Source organism: Anopheles marshallii, chromosome 2 (assembly GCF_943734725.1).
Source record: "Anopheles marshallii chromosome 2, idAnoMarsDA_429_01, whole genome shotgun sequence".
NCBI classification, from domain to species: domain Eukaryota; kingdom Metazoa; phylum Arthropoda; class Insecta; order Diptera; family Culicidae; genus Anopheles; species Anopheles marshallii.
In genome coordinates, this window is record NC_071326.1 from 51,609,213 (window position 1) to 51,634,793 (window position 25,581).

General features: G+C 45.1%; 1 protein-coding gene across 1 annotated transcript in view; it reads left to right on the plus strand.

The window, feature by feature from the left end:
• Nucleotides 1-17,773, plus strand: part of LOC128709686 (mushroom body large-type Kenyon cell-specific protein 1-like) — a 68,986-nt gene extending 51,213 nt beyond the window's left edge. Inside the window, exon 7 of the mRNA XM_053804696.1 lies at nucleotides 14,455-17,773. Within this exon, the coding sequence (XP_053660671.1) occupies nucleotides 14,455-17,773 (3,319 nt within the window). The remainder of the gene's footprint in view (nucleotides 1-14,454) is intronic.
• The last annotated feature ends 7,808 nt before the right edge of the window (nucleotides 17,774-25,581 follow it).

The window sequence follows — 25,581 nt, forward strand, 5'->3', positions numbered from 1 at the left end:
TTCGCAGCGCAAAAAAAACGGGTGTAATAGGTTTGGAGCTAACAGAAGCGGAAAAGAATTACAATATTTATGGTGTGCTTTGAAATGGATCTCTCAAATTTGTACTGCAATGTTCCGTTCTTTTCACTCTCCGCTTTCACCTTATGGTGGTGATGCGTTGCGTTGCATACGGCCACATATGGTCTGAATTTATGTTGCTTTAACGATATCATTGCAACATCATTCACATTATGCATTGTATGAAAAACAGTACCTTGAGTCACCGGCTTAAAAAATCTAACATATTCTGTAAACTTTGCTCAGATAGTCTTATATCGTTGGAGCTCTTCAAACGACAACATTTAAGGCTTGAAACAATTTCCTGGTTTTTTATCATTGCTCTGTCTCACTATGCTGAGCAAAGGAATAATGCACGATGAAGCAAGAAGAAAGCACATCCACTCTTCCAAAATCTGTCGAGAACGGTTTGTCACATTATATCAACGGATCATTTTTGCATTTTTATTTTCCTTACGCTTAGCCATGCTCTCAGTTGCTCAGTTAGGGATACACGCAGTTGTCTCATGACAAATTAGTAGCAACGTGTTTTACGGCTGTGAAGTTCGTGATTCTTTGCGTGATGAGCTACGTGAAAGTGTTAACAGTATGACAAATTATACGATTGGATGTGACAGTTACTGCTTGTCAACATTAAACATTCAATATGACACGATTATCACAGATTGCAGATTTTGTTTAATGTGTTGTTAATTTCAGATTGTTGTATTGTAAATCTAGCAAAATACAAAAATACTAGCTTTGGAAAACTTAGATCATTTTCTCAAATTTTCTGCATTTTTGAAATTCTAACCCAAAATTAATTATTGTCTATTAAAATCAAGAACGAGTTTGAAGCTGGGGATTATAAGGTGGTCAAATACGTCATCAATGTTACTGAAAGCATCGTGATGTCAACGGAAGGATCAACTGAGTATTTGGTTGGACTGGAAGAAAATTATCTATTACGAGTTGCCTCATAAGTTTACCGCAGAAAAGATGCTGTGTTCCATCAGAGCAACACCATAGCAAACCCGGCCTAAGTGACTTGCCCGAAGATCAAGGACCTTGGTTGAGAAATGCTAATGCACAAACATATAGTCTGAACCTGCTATCAAGCGAATATCACCTTATGCTCGCATTACAAAACTTCGCGTTGGAAGATTGGGATCTACACATGATTGTGGAAAATAATTATTCCAGTTTTTTTACTAAGAATCACCAATACTCTATGGGTCTTCTTGAATATCATGCAAAAATAATGGATTTCTGTTTCTCTAACTAAATATCCACCATTCTGATCCGCTTCTGATGCCACCATACGCAGTGCACGATTTTCTATGAGGCATTTTCCTAATGTTTCGCTTTAATTTCGATTAAATCGAACAAAATTCTGAGTGGTAAGAGAGAATCCAGGGCCTCGACTTTCAAAGATGTTTTCTCTAGGCGGTCATTCTAATTATGTCCATTTAAATGGCTCACATTTAAGTTGGACCCATATTAAACAAGTATTTAAAATATAACTGCTTGGTATACTGTGCGGCAAATTTTTCTTCTGTAAAATGGCATAAATCGACTAAAAAGTTGAAAAAACGCTGATTTCTACTAAAGAATAGGTAACATAAGTCATTCCTTTTTTATGTTCGTTTGGCCGTATACTTCAGTCGCTGGAAATCGCAGAATTTTCCCAAGTTTTTATTATCACTACTATTAATCTTTGGCACGAGATTTCCGCAAATATGTACAACATGTACAACAATGAAATGGATAAGCGAATATTACCGTACTTCTGTGACACACGGGGCAACGCTCGCATGAAATGCATGCATCTATCATCGGTCCATTCTTTACGTGACATCATTCAACATATCACGCGTATCCTATCACTCATATGCAATTTTTCCTTTCAAATGCAAAATGCTTAAAACACCAACGGGTCAATAATGTTGAACCATCAAAAGGATTTTTCTATTTCCAATTTAAATAAAACAACAACAAAAAAACATAAACTCTGAAAACCTCTATCCATTGTTTCTAGCTGTTAATTGAATGATGCACCTGTCGGAATTTCTCTTTTTCAACATTTTATTTCCTTCCCTTTTTCCTCTCCTCTAACAAAGCCAAGCAACAATGGTGGGGCTATTTTTTCTCCCATACAATTCCACAATATCCAGTGGACGGTGGTGTGCTGGAGACGGAACAAAAACAAAATTGTTGGAAAAGAATTTCTATGGATTTGCTGCATGCAACCCATATTTTTGTTGTTTGCGTTTGCTTTTTCCCTGCATATTATATCCTGTACGTTTGTATGCGTTTCAAATCGCACACAAAATAATCGTTTCCGTGCGTTTGCTGCTGCTTTTTTTTTGTTATAAATTTTCTACTGATCTCTTTTCTCGTAAATCGCTTTTTCTGATTTTTTCCGAACACTGTTCGCACCCATTTTTCATTGGCACCACTTTGGCGGAAGCAATTCGCACCGGATGGACTTCAATGCGTTTGGGTTGAAAATACGTTGAAATAATACAAACAGTCGCTATGTCCCTGCTAAAAAAAAATAAACACACATATTTATGAACGAGTGTATTCCAATTAGAAGCCGGATTGGATGGGACAGTTTTTTTATGCCTATATGTTTTTTTATTGTTTTTTCTTCTATTGCTTCACTGCCATCCGTTGTCCATGGGGGATCAATCCCAAATGAGCGCCGAGTAAAACAGGCTTTTCTAGGCAGACATGTTGTTATCGTAGCAAACCAAACATCAAAATGAAAATATGGTTACATTTCCAGCGGCACTCTATCTATTTGAAGCTGTCTGCGCAATAGGAAATGATTGAACCATTTATTAAAGTACGTGCCAAACATGCCAAAATTTATGCACTAAAACCGTAAAATGACTATAAAACTGATGATGCATCGCTTTCATCCTATAAATTGGATACGAATTTAGTTATGATAATAATAATAAACAAGTAACCTGTGGCTTCTTAAGGGAATCCCATCTACGACCACTTACCACAAGCAACATGCAGGAATTCCAAGAAATGCAGTCAAAATAATATCCGCAACGTATCACGTTCGTTAAGACGAAAACACGGTTGAGTTTGGGAATGGCTGGCAACTGTGCGCGACTCGCACTGGAACGATGACAAATTATTATCGTTTTCTAATAAGCAGAAGGTAACCTGAGTATTGTGGGTGCTTAGGTGTCATTTTGAGAACAGTTATCTTCGTTGCTCTTGCTCGTATTTAAGGGGGGTGGCCGGTGTCGGAGGCCTGCGTGTTTGGACAACAGTTTCTAAACAATCTTCTTCCGACACACTTCGCACGGCACCGAGATGATAGCAAAGATTCCACTTGGTTATGTGACCATAGCCGTATTCACCTTTGATCTCCTTTTCGAGAGGAAGCTGATGGTGGTGGGAGCGGCTGCACACCATGGATTTCGCTCGAAAGAAGCTCGAATAAATTGTTAACGCAGCAAACCCAATTGGTACACCGAAACAACGACACTGCTGCACAGCCCCGGCCGGATGCGGATCAACCATTGCCGATCGGCCATCAAATGTCAGCAAGCATTACGAAATGCCACTTGCGTACCGCGAACGTTTCGCGCCTTTCGGACGATGATGATGATGATGATGATGATGATGATGATGGAGGGCTTACGTCGCGCGACCTCGCAACTCGTACGCCGAGTCTTGACCTTTTTAGCGTTGATTCGTTTTCTCGTACGCTGGTACTTTTTTTTCTTTCAGAACCACGTTATTGGCGTTTTTGTCCACATCGCTGTAATACTTGAGCCCCTCCGTGTATCTGAGCTCGAATCCGATGACACGCATGTTTGCCTGCGGTGCAACGTTATGTCCGCGAACTTTGGACAAAGAAACTGACAACGGCTGAGTGGAAGTTGCAGAAGAAGAAGGAGTAAAAATTTAAAAAAATCTCCCGATCTGATCGAAAGGGAAAATCCTGTGACGGAGCGAGAAAAAGAGAGAGAAAGAAAGAGAGTGTGAGAGAGACAGAGAGCACGCACACGACGCTTGTTGCTGCCTGTTTGTGCTTACCGCAATGCATTGGACTATGATGGTGCGTTGCATTACTGCAATTTTAATCGAAAATTACCGCCACTGCACACCACTGCGGCGTGCCGGTACCACCGCCCGGCACCATCCGAGCCCAAACGAGCAGAAACTCCGCAAGGGTTTGGGGGAGTACGCGAGTTTCATAAATAATAAATTTGACCTTAAAATATTTAATCACATCGATTCGCATTCGGCGCAAACTATGATTCCAACGAGGAGAAGGGCAACAGGCGCACACACCATGTAGCTCAAGTCGCTATGTCTCAAGCCCAAGGCGAATGGCTCTGGACAAAGGCAACCGCCGTTCGCTCCAACCGAGAACCAATGAAAAGCGGGGAAAACATGGCAACGATGGATACAATCATGCAAACTATGCGCCCTGTAGGTGTTCCCGTTCTCATCCGTTGAACCATCTCAGACAAAATAAAAGGATTTAAAAAGAATAAGGGTCGAACTCCAGAATGGTCAACCAAAGTGCCACGTATGCGATATGAGGCTCTTTATTTTTGGGGTTGATGGAGACGAGCTCAAGTAACCGAAAACTGGACTCTTAAGGATGAATTATGGAGATCTCATCATCTACAAAGCTGATTATCTTTCTCAAGGGACAGACACACTTTTAAACTTGAAATGTAGAATCCTTTGGGTATGGTGAGTGTACCTCTCGTACATTCGAAGATACGAAGATAGGCAGGCAACGTAAGATGGGGGGATTATCTTTTACCGAAGGTGGTCAGAACGGTTTCCCTCCCCGTTAACAAAAGGCGGTCAGAACGGTTGTTCTTTGAGCCTGGATGAGGACCACTATTCCATTCCATTCCTAATGTTAAACTACACATTCCCGTCACCAAAAATTAATACATTATCCAAAATGTGCACGATGTGTGTGTTGCAGGGTGGGGCAACACCAAACATCCACCACGTGGATAAATGTCTTCAAATTTTCATAAAAAAACACCTCCTCTAATGCACGGCCACTTCAATCCCCGGTCCCCTAAAAAGAAAAGGTTAATGAACTTGCCGAACTTCCGTTCAGCTTTCTGCCATACACTGCCGCCCAAAGCCCAACCCCTGGCCGAAGAAAAGGAAGCCGAATCTTCAAAGGTACACACCATACACGTTAGACACGTTGCGACACGTATGCAGAAAGTGGGCTCACACATCCTGCAAATGCATTTGCACTCGATGCAACGAATTCTTCCCCGGGCATCCGCCTCCCTCCCCCCCCTTCCCCTTCCCTTCTTTCCACGACCATTCACTCGACCCCAAATCCTTTCACGAGTGATAGAACGAACTCTTGGGCCTGCACGCTGTGATTGAAAACTGCGGAAGGAACTTCCTTTTGGGAGCGGTCCTTCCTTTTATTAGCTAAAAAGAAGAGCTAAAAAAAACTGCATACACGACGCACACACACTCAAACATCCGTGCATCACTCACCCTTCCGTGTGGCGTGGTCCTTGCGGTTCCTTGCGATCGAGGATTTCCAATTCACCGTCATCACCGGCAAAACGCCCTTCCCCTCGGCGCCCCACCCTTCTTCTAATGTGCACTGTGGAGTGCATTTTTACACTGAATTTGCATTTCTGTCACCAACACACATGAACACATACAAACACCTACTTGGGCATATGTGTCCGTGTGCGTGTGTGTGAAAATTCAACAAAAAAAAACACACAAACTCACACACTTACGCTTCCACACACACACATGCTGCTGCCACCGCCGGCACTGCCAGTGTCAACCGCAATGTTTGGATGCAATTTTATGTTCCTTGCCTTTGCCGCGAAACATTTACAAAAAGGGTGGTAAAAAAAATGAAGCAAGTCCTCATCAAAATTTTAAAACTTGCACCCTTGCAACCTTCATCCCAAAACGGGACGACAACAACGACACAAACACCGCACATCGCATATCGTCCACAATCTATTCGCGGAGTGCATCATATCAAAACCGACGAACGTTGAGGGGGTGGGGGGACGGTGATGGGAGTTGGGAGGTGAAGGTGAGCTGCCAGCAGTCGTCGTCGTCGTCGTCGTCATCGTCGTCGTCGTTGTGCCACCGATGGCTGGCTTTATACCGCCGTTCATTAGCCACCGTTCCACCGGCTGACGGTTCGTTTCCGATTTGCTTCGGACCCCGAATGCCCGTTGCAGAAAAGTGCATTTCCAGCGACGCTAGTGCTGCCGCTGTGGTTGGGTCTTCCCTCGTGGTAGCGAAAGAACGGGACACACACATGTGGCTCCGCCGCAAGAGCTATAGCTCACTCCGCGGATGGAACAACGAAAATCCCCAAGAAAGGACGAATTGTCGTAGAATGTTTGCGTCTTGCTGCCATATGTAACCCACAAAAACTACCTTTATTTCCTACTGTGCAATTTTTGTGCGCCAGTTGCATGTGCCTCGCCTTGGGATTATGTTTTTCTTCTTCCTCTCCTGCCATCCTTTCAAGTGTGCGTAAGTGTTGGTGCAGGTTTTTTTTTTGCAAAACGGCTTTTTTGACGGTAGCATAAATTACACTCCTACACACAGGCCCTTCTTGCCGTGCTGATTGTTCCTGACGGCCGTCGTTTGCACTGTTACCGTTGTTCCTATCCCTTCGTACTATCTTTGTCGCGCTTTGCCGGAGCTGCTTGCTATCATTTCATTTCCTCCATATCCTAAAAAAGCAGCTCACACATACGTTTGCAAAAATAGAAGAAAAAAAACACCACCTCCATCGCTGAAAATACCATCCCGAAAACCGAGCGCACACGAGCCAAACGGGCCCATACATGCACGGAACTGATATGTTTGTGCACATGCATGTTAGAATGCATTTTTCGGTGGCACGAATATAGATCCCTTATCCCCGATTTTCACCCATTTCCGCTCCACATACCGTACACCCTTTTGCTTTCACATGCACCCGTTTGCATATATGCACCGGCTGCATTGCTCCGAAAATGCACTAACATGCTCATTACCGTCTTTCACCCTTCGAATGAACAAAAACCACAAACTGAAGGTTCGAATCTTTGTACATGCGTGTGTGTGTTTATGTGTTGGATGGGTAGAAGGAAAACAGAGAAGGTGGATCGGAGGAAGAAAAAGAGGGAGGGAGGGAGGGGGGGGGGGGGTACTGTTTTGCCTGTTTACCTCCCGAAGGTGGTTTTTTTTTTCGGAAGCGTTTTTTTCGGTTTTAATTTTTCACTCTTGAGTTTTTCAGCTATCTTTTGGCAGTGATGAAAAGCATAATTACAATGCGCTGACACCGCCACATTTCACACCACATTGTTTTGAAGTAGCACCTTCGGTTTCATACACATCTACGCATTTCATACATGGAAGATAGAAAAAAGGCATTTTAATCTACAATTTAACAAAAGCATTTTTAAGTTAGCTCTATCCTCTCATCGATGAAATTTTGAAGTGCTGCCTTACATTGTTAGTTGAAACTAGCAGTAACTGAGCCGGTTGTCGGTTTCCGAATTGTTACATTGTTGTTATCGTTTAAAAAAATATTTTATTTTAATAAAATATCAGCTAAATTTACAAAAGACCTATATAGTTGGACGCAAATCCCTTTGAGTGCAACATAAATTACATGTACAGTATAGGATAAACCATTTGAAACTTTTGTAATCCCCTCAGAATGAAAGCATTGTTCTGTAGGCTATAGTCGTTTCAGTGTAGTTATGATTCTTACATAATGACTGTAATAAAATGTTAAAGAATGGAAATACAATGCATCTGTTGATGACGACGATGATGATAATGACGGTGAAATGATGAGACAAAGTGAGTTATGATAAGCATGAGACAATTCAAAATTGAAACGTTTAACCGCGGTACCTAATGGATTTTAAACGGGTTTCGAGCCCTGACTGTTCTATCATGAACTGTTAAATCTAAGCTTCTCTTTGCAATAACAGCATACAAAAATTCAATACGAAACAAATAAAATTATTAGGCTCGTATTGTGTTGAAAGTCAGATGAAATTGTTCACAGAAGTTTATGGAAGAAAGGAAGAACATAAGGTATTAGATGCCAATAAATTATTGGGGATAAAGGTGTGTGGAGAATAATTCAGTACTTTTTTACAAAACTGCACTTGTTTTGTCCAGTACTGTATGTACTCTAAAGCCAAAAAGCAAAACAAAAAATCCATACACATTTTTCGCGTAACGTACCTTGTCACTGATGTGTATGTGCGCCTTTCGTGAACTGCAGCAAAGAAGGGATACATGTTCGAATGCATTTAAAATACGTTACGGTCGGTCCGTTGGATGGCGTTGGCTTCACCTAGCCAAAAGATGCCACCCGCAGCACTCCATTACCATCGCCATTCTCCATGCCATCGACGCCACTCTGCACGTCGTCGTTGTCGTCGTCTTGGACGGATAATGTACCGAACAGCAGAGGGAACCAAATAACAAGTCCTGGTCAGTCGGTAACGTCTGCTAGCCCGACGTTGGCACGGGTGGGATGCACGGGATGTGCAATGTTTGCACTGCTCTTGTGTAAAACGAAAGCAACTATACACTCCCAACGTAACTTGTTATGCACGGCGAAAAGGTGATTCGGCGGATGGTGAAAAGACAAGGACCGGCGGTGTTTCGCCGTTTCCAGCTTGCCTATAACGTGGGACGGATTCTTTTTGCGCTATGCCTGCTACCGAAATGCGGCTTCTCAATGCAAACCACCCGACCTACCTACCACAACCCTTGCAAGGAGGGCCGAGATGGTTGGAGACGATGCACAAAAAATGCATTCAGAAAATATGTATGAGTTCTGTTGCACTTTGCTATTCCCATGAAAAAAGCATACACACACACACACATATGCAAACAAACACACACGCACACATGGACAGTCACATTCGATGCCGAATGCATTGCGTTCCAAAAAAGTTGGCCGGCACGTTGGAAAGGAAAACCCCCTTCGGTTCGGCCTCACCGTACACGAAGGCAAATCCCATAGAAAGATGCACTTTGGCGTATTCCATCGGGCCACGTATCAAGCGCTACCCTTCGTCTACGTTAACGTTTACATAGTTTTTTTTTATTTAAGCTGGTGCGCCTTACAACCCAAGAAAGTAACCTCATTCCACCAGTGTGTCAACTAACCAGCACAAAAAATTGTCAAATTAAGGGAGCTGGGCTGATCGAAAGAGGATAAGTCGTAGGACTGGCATCGGGCAAGTGGTACAAGTTACCGGGACGGTTTTGACGTACGCGAAGGGCATGCATCACTACTAACGGACTCACCAGACAGTGCTGTACGCAGATGAATTCTGCTTTAGGCGTCTTTTGTTACGTTACGTCTTGCAAGTGGAATAATGCGTTCAAAATTTCAACTCAACTTGTCATGTACAATTTCAACTATGACAATCCATACCATGCTCGTCAAAACTGTTTGTGACTAAAAATACTCAGTTTTAAAAACTGACCTCTAAAAAATCCCACCTGATAAGCTGTTAGATTTCACAGATCGCTGGCAGAGTTGCACAACACACGTTTTACAGCGCCCCAGGAAGTGACACAGTTGCAAAATCTATGCCATATTTGTCCTTAAGCGAGAGGCAAGCGAAATACTTCACGGCGCTTTATTTAGTTTTGTTTCACTTTGCTACAACCCCAAACGATGTGAAGCTGCTAATATAAATTAGCGTTTCCTTCCAAATTATGTCAACTAGCAGCCAGCCAATTTGTAGCCACTGTTTTTGACAGATTATGCACGTGTATTTACATCACATTGCTGCAGTCGCAATACTCTGTATGGCTGCTATTGGCAGTATTAGTTTGTTTCAAAGTATCGAGACGGAATATCATTAACCGGACGATCACGTGTTTCATGCGTAGTGAAGCAAAAGCAAATGATAGATGGCATAACCCCGTACAAATTTGATCGGTAACCATTTCTAATCCCAAAAATCAACATGGCCGAAAACGAAAGGCAACTACGAAAAGGCAACGGCCATTGAAAGGCGTTCCTAATACGTAGTTTTTGGCCGTTTCGCTTTGCTTGCGTTTCGTAAATTCGTCTAAACGCGCCACCATTCGAAGCGAAGACAGCGTGAGGCAAACACAATACAAAAGAGAATCGGCACAAAAACCGGTCCATTTTTGAGGCAACCATCATGATCCGTCGATCATAGAGGCGTTCGCAAAAAGAAACTATTGTGCATCTATTCCATGTATGTACATCTCTCTCACACTGTCATCGTGTCTATCATTTCCTGTTTTGTTCGATACACTCTTCTATATTACTTCAACCTTTTTATAACCTTCTTTAACCTCAGTCAACTATAACGCGCTCATCATAAGTTAATTATAATTTTATCTAGCAACAAAAGTTAACGAAAATGTACTTTCCTCAATTGTTCATTTGAAATAAATTTATAGACGTGATGGTCAATTGGTCCACACCGAAAGTACGTCATTAATTCGCCGCTTCATCATCACGTAGATCGCATTCCAAGCATGCTTTCAACACCTTTAGATTGTCTTCGTGAGTTTACAAATGTTTTGCATCTTTTACCTACAGAAACATTATCTTTGACATCAGTAACTTCACAGGTTCTTCGAGAGCTTAAACGGAATACTTCGATTAGCTTATTTAGAAACTATTTAATCGTCAGAAGTACATGAAAGCTTAGTTCGTTGATGGCATTGATCTAAGCAGCTCCTATGTATTCCAAATTGGACCAAAATATCTTAAATTTTTCGACTTCAACGCTGAGCAACCAGCAAAGGATTTTATATGTCTAAATACTCGCTAAAACTGGATTGATTGTAGATTACAATTACAAGTATTATTCAATGTTAAGTTTACTTCATATTTCGAATGTAAATCAACATAACTAATCAAACTTCGTGCAAACCATGTACCACTGTCAAACGTACAAATCGCAAAGGCTGCAAAGAAGAAAAATAACCGCTTAATTTGCACTTTCTTCTCCTGTTATCGAATGCAGGTGTTATTGCAACTTACAACTATGTGAGTGTGGTGTGTTTTGTTTTCTCCATCGTTTGGTGCTTTTTTTTTGTACATTGCAATTTGCAAGTTAACGTTTCCCGGAAGAAAGGTGCCGAAAGTGTAAAAAGCCGATCGTGATTGGCACACAAGATTTCGAGGAAATGTGTTGTGCGCCATTGCCAAGTACGGTGGGATGCAAATGTTCGAACGCAGCTGAATTGTCGCCAGCATAATGCACGCAGGCGGGCGAGTAAGCCACGTCAACCGTTTTTGTTTTCGGTTCCCACCAAACGGTTCCACCGAAAACTGCCTGCCAAAGTTTTCCCGGAATGACGCGACCACTTGAACCCGATTGCACCACCTTTCCCCCCTCCCTGCCTCCCGCCACAACGGTCGCGCATCCCTCCCGCACACCCGTTCCACATAATATCTGCTTGAGAGCGAAGGTATGCGTATGTGTGCGAGTGGGAAACAGGGTGGAAGTTAGGAAGGAAGGAATGAGGGGGTGGTTTTGTGTTGTATGACGCTGGAATTTGGGCCAACAGCCGAACAAGAGGCCTCACAAAAATCGACACGTCTAGACATGCTCTCTGTCTCTCTGTTGGCTCCCTTGCACATGCTCGTGCATGCCCTGTGCTCGCGGAACCTTCCTTCCGGTCGTTCGCCCTACAACTTTGACACCCCTCATACGCGATTCTTCTTCGGTAGCCTCTCAAATGCTCGCTCCATTCTTATGCGGCGCTTATCTTGCGAGCTTATTCAACAACCTCGGCACACTGCTTTGACCCTGTGCGGGGCGAATGTTCGTACGAAATCGTCGCAGCCTTTTTTCTTACTTCTTTTCCTCCCTCCGGTTGTTTCTTCGTTCGGGGGGTGGTTTTGTCTGATTCGCAAGTCGTCTTCGTTCCCCACCTAAACCCCGCTTTGCAACGATCCTCCAAACAGTTTATTCCGACAATCAAACTCCGGGATTTAAAAGGAGCATAAAACGTTCGAAAGAAGCATCAAACACCATCGCACAGGGAACCGATGGATTCCTGCGGGAAGAATGTGTGACACAGGGTGGACGGAGCGTGCGGAGCAAATGGTCGTGAGTGTAACCCCAAAAGCAACGACATAATCAACACCATGACCATCAGTTCTATAGCTGTCTGCATTTGGAACATCGTCAGGCAGCCGCCGGGTCGTCGTATGAATCAAGAGCGAAATGAACCAAACAAGACGGAGCTCGAGATAAGAAGATCCTTCGATCTGCCAAGCGGCAGCCCGGCCCCTCGACTGGTGAAGGTACATAAACGTCGTCAAGTTGAGCTGGTCAGTAACCTGACGCGGGGCCATCGATACACACGAGAGCCGGGCACTCTCCCAACGGCAGAGTGGAAACGTTTTATGATGCAATTATCACCCCGACGCATCCATTCCCCACCCTCGTCCCCGCCGTTGCGACCTCACTGTGTCATCACTGCAGTGGCATCCAAGTGTTATTTCTGACTTTTTCTGTTTCTTGTGTAAGTTTTTTTTCCGTTCTGTTCACCCAACTTCAAACCGAACGGACGAACGTACGAGTGGTCGGAGCGGATTGATTTAACGTTGCATCTATCAGTTTGAATTGGTTTCGGTGCGATTCGGTTGATTGAAGTCGCCCCTTTAGGTCGCTCTATCGCACTCTGCCACTCAGGCAGCGGCGTCGGAGTCCTTCACAAAACTACCCACTGCGATGTATCGGCAAACAATCTACGCACACAGCCTTCTAGCCACATCTTTCCGAAAGGTTGTAAACAAAATAAAAATGTAAAAGAAAACGCGGATCTTGCGGCTGAACTGCTGACAGCAGTCCGCACATCCGTCAGCGTCATAAAAATGGATCATGTTTCGTGCCGTGCCTCGTAACACGTTTGTTTACTTTGCCCCATCGACGACCACTGAACGGAGAATTTGTGGTATGGATCCGGAAATTGCAGCAGTATCTTATTTCGGTGTATCAAATCCGATCGTCTTTATAATAACATATACGCTTTGTGCAGCACGCTGCCAATATTTTTGCAGCAAATCCTCATTTCAATGCATGCCGTTTTAAGGGCTCACATTCAAAACTACACCATTGCCTCTGTTACCGTCACTGTTAAAGTCATTATTACTGACATTGTTTTAGTGGGGGTGGGTCCACATGCTGAGCTTTTCCAAAAGAACGTAGGATTAGGCGGTATAAAGATGGAAAATGAGATCCTTCTCCTATTGCTCCTTACCTTTTGCCGTTCCGCAGCAGCGTTTCGTTGCTGACCGAATTAGGGCAAGTGGTTGTGGAAAGTGGCTTCCTTACGGTTACGGTCCTCCCATCCTCCCAGGATGGAACCACTGACAGACACAGGTGGCCACCACCACCACCTCACAGTCCCCAACAGTGTCGCTCTTTGGTTTTGAGCATCGAGCTTCATTTTCACCACCATTTTTTACCATTCGCTGAGCGTTATTTTTACTTTTTCGCCATGTTCGTCCCTTTTGTGTTCGGCGAGAATGGCGCCCTTGCTTTGCCTGGTGTATGCCCCTTTATCCAGGAACCGTGGGCAACTTCCTTTTCTCCCCGGTGCATATCATGTGTGAAGCGCTTGGTGTGCGGCTCGGTACGGTACACACATCGCATCCATCGTCCTAGCGCACGGGCACGAGTGGCACTTGTTTTCTGACTGGCGAAAATTTTTCACCAAGCCGCACCTCACGAGAGCGAACCACTTATATCCGTTCAGCCCAGTTCGGGTGAAAAGAATGCGGGAGTGAAGAGGGTTTGTGCGGGGAAAAAAAGAGACGAAATCACCATCGCCGGGTCGGTTGGGAAGAAACAAGTGTCTGGGAATAGTAAGATGCTAGCGTTAGCGATATGTGTACAGTCAACTACTCTCACACGCGACCCTGCAACGAAGATGCCCAGCGAAGACCTGGGCCCCGCCAGCGGCTCGGGTTGATGGGGAGAGGGGAAGCGAAACATAATATAGGCAAATCTGTGTGCACCGAACGGACAAAACCCCGAGCCGTGCATCCACACTCGCTTAGATTGGTTAGTCTAAATCATGAAGGAACTGGAGTAGAATCTTCTGTCCACGACAGCAAACTAATGAAAAATCACGTTTGCTGACGTTTTGCTTTCGCTTGCCGTTGCTCCATTGTCTGAACACATCGTATTCCAACCGCAAGGATGGACATATTTCGGCTGAAGCTTTCGAAAACGCAAAAAAAATCACTCACATTACTCGACCTCGTTCGGAGTGAATATTCGACTTCACTTCAAAATCAATTTTCATTTCCTTGCCGAATTCGCTGATGCATTGCACTACCATCTGTTAATATTTCCCGTTCCGTAAATCTTACATTCTTTCCAGGGCAAAGCCACGGTTATCACCTATCGGAGGGCGCAAAACCTACACTGAGGATGGCTTGCAGAATGCGCTGCAGGACATACTAAGCGGGCGGCTCGGTACACGCAAGGCAGCAATGCAGTACGGCATTCCGCGATCGACGCTACGCAACAAGGTCTATAAGATGGCGCTCGGCAGCAAGCGCGGCATGGCGTCACTTCTGGATGATGACGACGATAAGGATTCGCAGGATGGTGACATCAAGGATGGTGACCTGCTGGACAAACTGCCCCAGCACATGCTGGCGGATATGTTGCTGAAGATGTACGGCGCCACCGGCACAACCCGACCGCAAGAGACAAACCTCACCCGTACTCCGCCCGCCATCGCTACCCCGCCTGCCCATCGTGCCACACCCGAGCCGGCCTCACTGGACATAGCCGGTATGAGCCTAAAGCCACATCCCAGCTCCCTCCCGGTACCGATGCAACCGTCGTCGGCACCACGTCAGTCCGCCACGACGACTGGCACACCTCCCGCGACAACACAGCCGCCGCAGTCGTCACCGCTAGTGGCCGCGGCAGCATCCAGTCTGCTCACGCCGAATCTAGTGATGCAGGTCGAACGCGTACTACAGGTAACGGCGACGGCACAGGCATCGGGGGAAACACAGCAAGCACTGGCCGAACTTCCAGAACTCCTCCGGAAGATCATCGATCAGCAGCAGCTGCTGGCGGATCAGATCAAGAAAGCCAGCGGCAGTGTACCGGCGGCTGCGTCAGTACAACCGTCCGTGTCGGGAAGGCCGGGTTCCAGCCCCATAATTTCCGGACATCCAGCGGTCTCTGGAACACCCTCCCTGGGAAACTCCTCCGCGCTTGATGCGGCACTAGCAAGATCTCCCTCGCTCAGTGCGGCACTCAACGCGAACGGAACCGTTCCACCAGCGGTGTCTCTAGATTCCTATCTACCGTATCTACAGCAGCTGCAACAGCAACAGCAGCACGGGAAGCTGCGCACGATGTCCGCCGGGACTCCGGACACGCCCGCGTCGATGTCGTCGATCGAGCTGAATGACGCCGCAAGTGATGATCCGCACGTCATTCTAAAGATTCCGTCCTACGGACGAGCGCCCGGCACTTCCCCGGGTGTTGGCGTCCCTGCCAGTAGCAAAAATGGCGACCTGGAACGGCACCTGCACCAGCACAATATGACCACTCCGTCACCTCCGACAGCGGCGGCCGCCGCCGTGCTCAGCAGTCTCGTGGCAGCCCCTGTCCGTGCACCACATGCATCCGCCAGTCCTCAAGCGAACCTGCTGAACAGTGTCGGTAATGGTGGGACCAGCATTGGAGGTGTTGCGTCAGCACCCACCTCCTCGCAGGTGTCTCTGGCGTCATCACTCTCATCCTCTTCGCCGCTCTCTTCGTTGTCGGTGGCATCGTCGGTAGCGCAGCAGGAACGAGGGAGTGCCCAGGCAAACCACCTCTCGGTCATATCTCCACCCCTGATGAACCTGCGGGGTGTCGTCAAAGCTGAGTCTGCCATCTCACCACCAGCCGCCGGACACGGTTCGGTGGCAGCGGGAATGTCAGCGTCAGCCGGCAAATCGATGCTTTCCGTGCATGAGGTGATAGCGAGAAGCATCAGCAAAAACTTTCAACAGCATCAGCAGTCCGACATCATGCACAAGCAGCAGATGGAACAGATGAAACGGCCGAGCATTTCCGTCATCAAAACCCTCGGTGACATCTCACACTTCGGAAGTGCTGCGGCAGCAGCCGCTGGGCTCGGTCCGGTGGGAAGTGCGGCACAGTTAGCGGCGGCTGCGGCGGCCGCTGCGGCCAATAATACCGGCACTGGCGGAAAAGGCACACGTCCCAAGCGGGGCAAGTACCGGAACTACGATCGAGACAGCTTGGTAGAGGCGGTGAAGGCAGTGCAACGGGGTGAAATGTCGGTACATCGGGCGGGAAGCTACTATGGCGTACCTCACTCAACCTTGGAGTATAAAGTAAAGGAGCGGCATCTGATGCGGCCGAGAAAGCGCGAACCCAAACCCCAGCCTGGGCTGGACGATCATCGACTCGGCGGTTCGTCGTCTTCGAAAGGAACGTCCGATGGTTCGTCTTCTCTCCGCGGTATCGATAAGGGTAAGGGTGGGATGGGTGGTCTTGGCGGTGGATCGAAGGGTTCCGCCGGCCACGCTGGGAAAAACCATCACCATCTGCAGCAACAGGCGCAGCAGGCGCAGTTCTCCACCAACTCACCCAACGGTGCGCTCGGTGCGAAAATGCCCATGTTTGATGCTTCGGCCATGGCTTACGGTGCACCCTTCTTCTGGCCCCACGCGTCCGGCTTCGGTGGCATGGCGGGCGTTGACTTTGCCCGCGGCCAATCCACCCCCGATGGCGTATTCAATTCCCCGTCGCTAATGCAGCGGTTTCAGCAGGAAGCCACGGCCAGTCCACTGTCACCAGCCGACACGCGACACTACGCGGGTGGAAAGTCCGGCCCGGCCGGTGCCAATGCTGCGGCCGCTAGCTTAGCCGCCCTGCCCAAGGGTAGCAGTGTGCGTGAAATGGCCGAGCAGCTGTACGACGGTAGCGGTGCCAACGGTGGCTCCTTCCTGGACGACATCATCCGACAGAGCCTCGACAAAAAGTCGGGCGAACTGAATACCCACAATGCGCTGTTCGATCATCTGCTGAAGGGCAAACTTCGCTCGTCAGCAGCGGCAGCAGCAGCCGCCGCCGCTGGCTCCATAGGTACTTCAGAGGACGCCAACACGGCCGCACTGCTTGCCAAAGCGGCAACGAAACGAGCCGCCACCAGTCCTCCGTTATCCTTCCACCCGGAGAGCGTCAAGCGCGAGCGGGCCAGTCCCGGTGCCTCGTCCACGTCCTCGACCGGCAGCAGCAATCACCGAATGGGCAACGATCATCAACATCACGGGCACGGTCTTCAGCAGCAGCAGCAGCAGCAACAAAACCCATCACAGTCGGCCACCTGCGTCAACACGCCCGAGCAGTTACTGGCGAAAAACGTCGAAAGCCTCATGAAACTGCACGAGAATCTTTCGTCGATGTCCGTGGCGCACCTACAGCGGACCGCGATGGAAGAACTCAACGGTACACAAGGCGCCACCGGCGGTGCAGCCCGGGGATCGCTGCTCGGCCACCAGTCCGACGCGGTGGATCAGCACGGCTCGGACGGTGACACGGACACGGACTCGATGCGATCGCACACCACCAACCATCACGGCGGGCACAGCCTGCGCCACAGTTTGCTGCAGCAGCACCACCACCACCACCAGCGGGGCCTGACGGATGACAGCTCATAGGGCCGGCTGCGCGGTGCATCGGCAATGCAACTGCGACGACCCATCTGCTGAGCGTGTGAAATGTAAGTGATGATGCTGTGCTGTGCGCTAGAGGCATTCAGGGGTGGCAAGTGAGCAACCGCGCGACTAGCAACCGACACAAAATGGGCAGTTCGTTGAGAAACGGAGAATCCATAGTTCAAATATTATTCTTATATTAATTGTATACCCCGTAGTCAAAGCAGAGAAAGCAGAGTGGTTCCCATTCCGAGAGGAAAATGGGAAAGGAAAGGGAGCGGGAACCGAAGGCAAAACCGGGACGATGCAGTAGCACAGTTGAATGGGGGGATGGGAGTTTAAGAAAACTGAAGAAACAAGTAGATACCGCTAACAGAGAGCACGAAGTGTTAACAATTTTATCCATTTAAGCGAAAGGGCTGAAGATCGCAGAATCAGATTTAACTTTATCGTAGATCGCTAAACAAAGCAGCGGTGAAGTAAAGCAAAAAGCGGATCAACGGAGAGAGAGACCTAGCGATAATAATGTTACAAAGAGCTATACAGACAGTTGGAGAGTATTGGACGGCACCACAAAGCATGCGTCTAAGATGGCAAAGAATACTTTACTATTTTCCTTACACTTTACACCGTCTATCATCAGCAACCATCACCATCATCGACATTCTAAACAGCATCATCCACGGAACATATACACGAATGATCACACTTTTTTCGATCATCCGCTAGAGCTTAGTGTAGCTTGGTGGCTCTCGTTCAAGGTGAACATAGAAGAACGTACACGTAACACACAACAACAACAAAACACCGCGTACATCTCCATGCGGGAGACAAGTCAATATAGGCATTGGAAGTGTGAACCAGAACTTGAATGGCTACGAAAATCGCACATCTAACAAAAACGAACGGAATCAGCAGAAAGGAAAACGTGCACGCGGTAGAAGTGAGGCGGTGCTGCAGTAAGCACCGCAAGCACACGAAATGTTGTTTGACAATCGACAAATAGGCTCCTTTTGTGTAAAACTTTACACTACGACACAAATGTACACCCCAACAATCGCCACCACCACCACCACCACTAACAACAACAACAACAGGAACATTATTATGGTAGCATGCGACAGTGCATGCCAGCCAGTCCATAACGACTACCACCCATCACCGTGACCCGGTCAAGAAGCGGGCTGAGTATAGGAATTAGAAGTGAATTTGAAATCGAAGTGCAAGAAACTGGAGGATGGGGTTAAATCGCGCGCAAAAATCAAACCCCCCCTCATTCGATCTCGCACCCGTATAAAACATAACACCACCACCATCGCATCCACCGTGACCAGCAATAGACTATAACGGTACGAAACCGATCACTCAAGTCGCTCCATTCACTACCCAATGCTTGCGTTAACACACTCGGAACCAACAGAACAATGCGAAATCAATAGAAAAAATAATGTCCCTCGTTTTTAGCCAGATAGTGCCAGCGAAAGCACAACGGGCCGTAAAGGATTAACATCGGAAACAGTGGGAAACATGGGTAAATGTAATTACAACGTTTTGGAAATCTTTTTTAGGCACTTTAGCAAAGAAAACAAAAAACAATCCCGAACAGGGAGACGGTCCTATTCTGTTCCGGCAAAAACTAAGAACACGACACACACACATTAACACACATACATGTATAGAAAGGCAGCCATCATGTGAGCCACCGCGCGCCGGGACGTTGCGTTGCTTAGTTGGCGAACAGCGAGCAAGGCTAGGCAAGCATATTTTCCAAAGGAAAAAAAACCTAATACTTATGCAAAATTGATATCTCTAGACGTGTACCCGTAATGTTTTTGGCAATTGAGTTATAACACTGTACTTCATTGTGAACGCAGACGCGAGCAGGAGCAAGAAAAAGTAAAATCTAAGAAAATCCAAAAAATACCTAAATGTTGTGGCTATATCAAAATTTGCAAAAGTATTATCGGTTCTGGGAGGAACCGGATGTTCGAAAGGGGAAAACGTTTAGAACCAAAACCTTAAAATTATAGAAGTATTATCGTACTGTCAGGCGAAACGTGATCCTGAAATCTATTTGGTGTTCAAAATTGTATCACTCTATAAACAAAACAGAAAATACTCTCGTGCGGATTGCTTCACGGAAACGAACCAACATCAAAATTCAAAATCGCAGCATCGCAGCACAAGAGCAACAGATGGAACCAAAGCCAACCGTCTAGTGCCGTCATTGCAGAAACAAACGAGTAAAATGGGAGTTTGTTCACATTTATCCCACAGTTCTGGCAAAACGCTGCCCGGAAGCCATCGCCATTGGAAGAAGAAGATAACCGTAAAAAAAAAAATCCAAAAGTATATGAAAATAACAAATCCCTCTATGTTTCGACGTTTTTACATTCAAATTTAAGCAACATACTATCGTAGGAAGTGATGGCAAAGTAAAATGGTGGTGTGCCGGTTTAAATGATGTTGTGTGAAGTGAAATCTTATCAAAAATTATCTATACAAACAAAACCATACAACAAATTTAAACACTAAACTATAACTGGATGTATTTTCGTTTTTCTAAAAATAAGTCTAGACATTTGTGAAAAAGATCAAACAAACACTCACCCACACATACACAGCTGGTGGGTGAGCTAGTGTATGAGGCGGCAGCAAATTGCACATTCTAAGGCAAACATGAGGACTGAAACAAAACGATTAAAAACGAAAATTCCAAGATGATAGCGTAAGGGGTTAAGAGTGCAGAATCAACCAACATCCTTTAGCGGTCAAAACACCATCACGCGGCGTTATCAAGCGTTATTTAAAAGCGTTACCAACTGCGATGCGTAATTCCTATGCCAACGCACCAAGGCTTGCCTCCGGGAGCGATGTATGCGTGTATACCGTGTATCGTCCCGTCCAGACTGGAACAGGCACCCCACACAAAAATGGAAAAACCCCCCGTAACCTAGCCCACCCATACGAGATCATTCATTCACCCCCCAAAATCCCCATTTATCACCCATTCTGCTGCCCGTAACGGCATCCACCGCAGATAGGTCAAAATCCAATCCAATAGTGAAAAACAATGCAAACAGAAAAAAATAAGGGTGAAAAATAAGTAAGAAATATATTATATGTGTGTGTCTTCACGTCGCGTATACCTCAAACGATAACACAAAAACAAAACAAAAAAATATTTAACTGATCAACAGAGAATGGCAAGCACTGTTCAGGCACGGAATGTAGGCGAAATTTGCAAAACGAATCATTGGAGCGGGCGAGAGAGAAAGAGAAACAAAAAACGTAGCTATTACCACCAAAATGCCAACCGAATGGATGTATCGACACATATTTGGGGATGCTTTAGTAACAAGCATGCAGAAAGGGATGCTCTGTAGTACGATTTATTGGCACGAAATTACTTTCCCACGGCGAGCACACATTCGCGAGCTTTGAGTTATCGGTTGAGTTCTATTCCCTACCTGGTTCAATCGCTTTGTTTCGAATACACTTTAATAAGCCACCCGAATTTAACTAGCTAGGCGTGTGAAATGATATCAAATTACGTGAAATATAACCAGTCTTTGGTTGTTCCGCACACGTTCATCCTTTCTGGAATGCTTACGCTTTTGGAAGCGATCAAGAACGCGCTAAAGCATTTCGTCCCAATTTCGACACGAATAACGAATGTTCTAAACAGAAACACTAGCGAGAGAGACTAGCATAAATGTTTTGGATGATGGACCGGAATGGCACAGGCAATGGGAGACGGAGAGAGAAGAAGGACGATAAAAAAATATATATTTATACACTATCTGTGATTGATAATCCAAAATTTTGATGTATATTTTTCTCTAAATAAACAAAACAAAAGAAGAAAATTTAAAACTTTAGGAGCTAATTGCTAGGAGCAAAAACCGTCGTTCCGACGAATGGCAGCAGCAAAACGGTACCAGAAGAGCAAAGGAAACAAACACAATGGAAAAACGTGACGTTAAGCAAAGCAACAGCGTAGGGTTTTTATGTGGTTTGTGGGCGAATGTTTGACCAACCGAACCGAAGATGCCACACCGCCTAATGTGGGCCTGGACTGGACACAACCCAATTCGATGGCCACCCCCCCTTTACAGTGCGTGTGTGCGTTTCGGGTATCTTTGTTCCATCTTCTGCGTTGCGTTGATTCTTTCGACCAAACTAAGATTTCGTTAGCAAATTGATTAAGCGAAAGGAAAGTGAGCGGTGTCAGGGTGTAGCGTAACCAAAACAGAAGAAAATAACACATATATTAAAAAGAAATTCTATGCGGGACGCAGGTGTACGGCGCGTCACGAGATGGGATTTATTTTAAGCAGAAAAAACAATGTTTCCAAACAAAAACAAAACCCCCCGTTTCAAATAGTGCGTGCTATTTAGTGCACCAGTGTTTCTCAGTGTCGAATGAAACCGTGGTACCGTGACCGCTGGAGTATTGGCGGAAAGCAGGAACGATGTGGCAACGTTTTTGTCCTTCGATTTTAGTGTTTAGTGGAAATCGGTAAGGTAAAACATGTGAAGCTACCCCAAGAAACAAGAAAAAAAACGGTGGTGACGAAACGGGACAAAGCGTGCGCAAACATAGACTGAGAATGCGCAAGGAATAGATGCATGGTGGTGTAAAGATAAAGAGAAAAAAAAACAATTGAAATCAGTAACAATATTGAATGGAGTGCGATCGGATGCGGGAACGGAGACGTGGAAGTTGATGATAAAGAAGAAAAAGAAGAAGTAAAAAACAAAAGTGCAATTAGAACGATGTAAACCGTAACATATTCGTTATTTATATTGACAAAACAAAGAAACAAACATAACAAAAAACTGAAAAGCTAAACAAAACCATACAAAAAGCATCAAAAATATTAATGCAAAAATATGCGAAAGAACGCCAGGAAGCGAACACCCAAAAACCCAAAACGAGTCTAAACAGAACAACTTAACTACACACATACACACATACACACATACACGGACAAGCATATACATGCGGACATGCGAATACAAGTGGTAGGTGTAATAAATTTAAATATATAGGAAAAATTATTTAATTCTATATTTACAAAAGCAAAGCGAAACAAAACCAACAAAATGTAACTGGCAGCCAAGCGTTCAAAGAAAAGTCACGAAGGCGCTGTCCAGTACGTGTATTGGCGTAAGTATGGCGTACGGAATGAAACAATTAAGCCCGAATAATGGCGGAGACCAGTGTTATGGCGGAGCACACACATGCACGTACACAATATTCAAAATTATCCCAAACTGAATCAAATCCAAGGAATATTGAAAAATGCATTTCAACCAGAACAAGCACAGAACAAGCTAAACCACTCCGGATGCAACACAGTCAAATGTTTCGTTCATTTCTATGTTAGGCTTACGGTAAACGTGTTGCATTTGGGAAGGACATTAACATGATTTAAATCGTGTAATGTCAAGATGAAGCAACGTGAAGCTCTAACCTGCGCGATAAGCTAAAAACACCTAACCAAACAGCGCCCATCGCTTACGCCACACGCGCAATCTCCACAGAAGAGTCCAGTAAAAATTGTTGTTTGGACAAGGTTTTTTGGAGAAGCTAATGAATGAAGCATTTATCGAGAACGCTACTAAAAACTGGATAAAGTCTCTCTGTAGCAAACGAAACCACTAGCCATTCAAGCGTTCCGTAACGTTTTAACTTACCTTTCTCCCCATGGTGTTTTTGTATGACGAATGTTTTCAGTTTCCATTTAAGTTTTTTCCCACTCTTCTCCATATTTCTTTCCCAAAATGTATCCTACTCGTTTCCTTTTCACGTTCCTTTTCATATCATGTCCTTATTTACCCTGTTTGAAAAGAAAAACAATGCTGCCACTAATTTGCCCTTCGAAGCAAGTGGCAAGGGCCGCACCGTTACCGATGCGAATGTCGATCGGTTTCTACCAGGCGATTTAAAGCTACCCCAATTGCGGTGGAAGAAAACTCAAAACAAATAGCTAGTGCAATGTTTTTTTTAAATATATATTATTGTTTTAATAATGCGAAATAATATGAGCGAACCTTCCATGTTTTCCTTTTATCTGTGCTTTAAGTGAACGAAATCAAAAATAACTTTTAAGATGTAAACTATGCGTGCGCAAGCCTAACTTAGCAAACGATAGTAGAATGGAAAAGTAAGGGAAAATGCGACAGAATGCCAGAAGAAAATACACCCAAAAAACAAAACACATTTGTAAGCGGAAATTGATAAATTTTTAAAGCAAAAAACAGAAAGTAATCGAAAAACACAGACCGGAAAATGTTTGGCGGCTACCACAATGAATCCGTAAGGAGCGAAAAACACAAACAAAAGGCACCAACAAAACAAATGCGTATCAACTGCGGAAGAAAAGCAAACAAAAGCAAACCCTCTTCGAATCGCAAAACCTGTATGTTAATGATCCAGTTATCCTACCTTATGATTTTAATGCGTTACAAACGATCGAATATGTCGTCCTTGTGTTCGTAAAGCAGCAAACACCATTATAATGCTTTATTTCACCGGAATGGACCAACAGTAACAGAGAGAAAGTATCTTACACAGCAAAAACAGATAACGTAAATGTTCGAACAAATCTTTGTTTTGGCACATGTTTTAAAGTAAGAGATAAAATACCGGATTTGGGCCACCGAACCACCACGAAATTAACTACAAACTAACGCAATAAAACAACTTCAACAACAACAACCCTTATAGAACAGTACAGTATTGCAACAGCAACAGTTACATTCATAAAAATACACACACACAGATACACACGCATAATTACCACAGAAAATGGTCAATTGTTTGTCGTATGTTTGAACACACACGTATTTGTTCACTTTTGGGAAATGTGACAATTTGAACAATTGAATCGCGTTTGGCAAATGTTTTACCGTTCGTAAAAAAATGCATCAACCAAAACTATCTGCAAAGAGGAAGAAAGGAAACAGAAGAATGCTTGGGACATGCAAGCACGGTTTTACGCAGTGAAACAGACAGTGACAGAAGCAACAGAATCAATCGAGTAAAAAATCGAAGGTCCATCAATTAATGAAAAAAACAAAGTAGCAACAACAAAAAACTGTCTCACCAGCAAATACAATAACAACAGCAATATAAACAAAGATCGAATCTACGACACTGATTTGATGCCGGATAAATGCAAGAGGAAAAAAACAACCAATAGCACCACCATCATCATCACTACACCATCCCTATCAGCAGCAGGATAACGCCTCCACACACCATTAATCAACCCCATCAACCCCACACCAACCTACACGCTCAATCCGCCTTACCCACTCAAGCAACTCCTACTACTACAAACTTCCCTGAAAACTAGCCTATGCCGACAGTCGATTGGCACTGGGATACATCGCGGTCGAAGCCAAACGTCGATCCTGCGTCGGTCGTGTTGCTTCCGCGTACGCGTGCTGCCGCGATGTATCACAGTGTACACACATACACACAGCAAAGTAAACTGACTCACAAATAGACCAACCCAACAACCATCGCAACAACAGCAGTAAAGTAACAATAGCCATTACAATAGAACTCAACAATTGACAAACACACCATACATGCAAACCGCAATGGTCCCAAATATGGGCTGACAATAGCAAACGTAATAAAATGGATAAAATACCACAACCAGCAATACCAACACTTCAAACTCCCAGTTACGGTTATAATTATTATTGCTACAGTCCGGTGAGGAACCAATCAAGTTCAGTAACAACAATAAATCAATAGACTCCATATCAATCTCACTCACTCTCACTCTCTA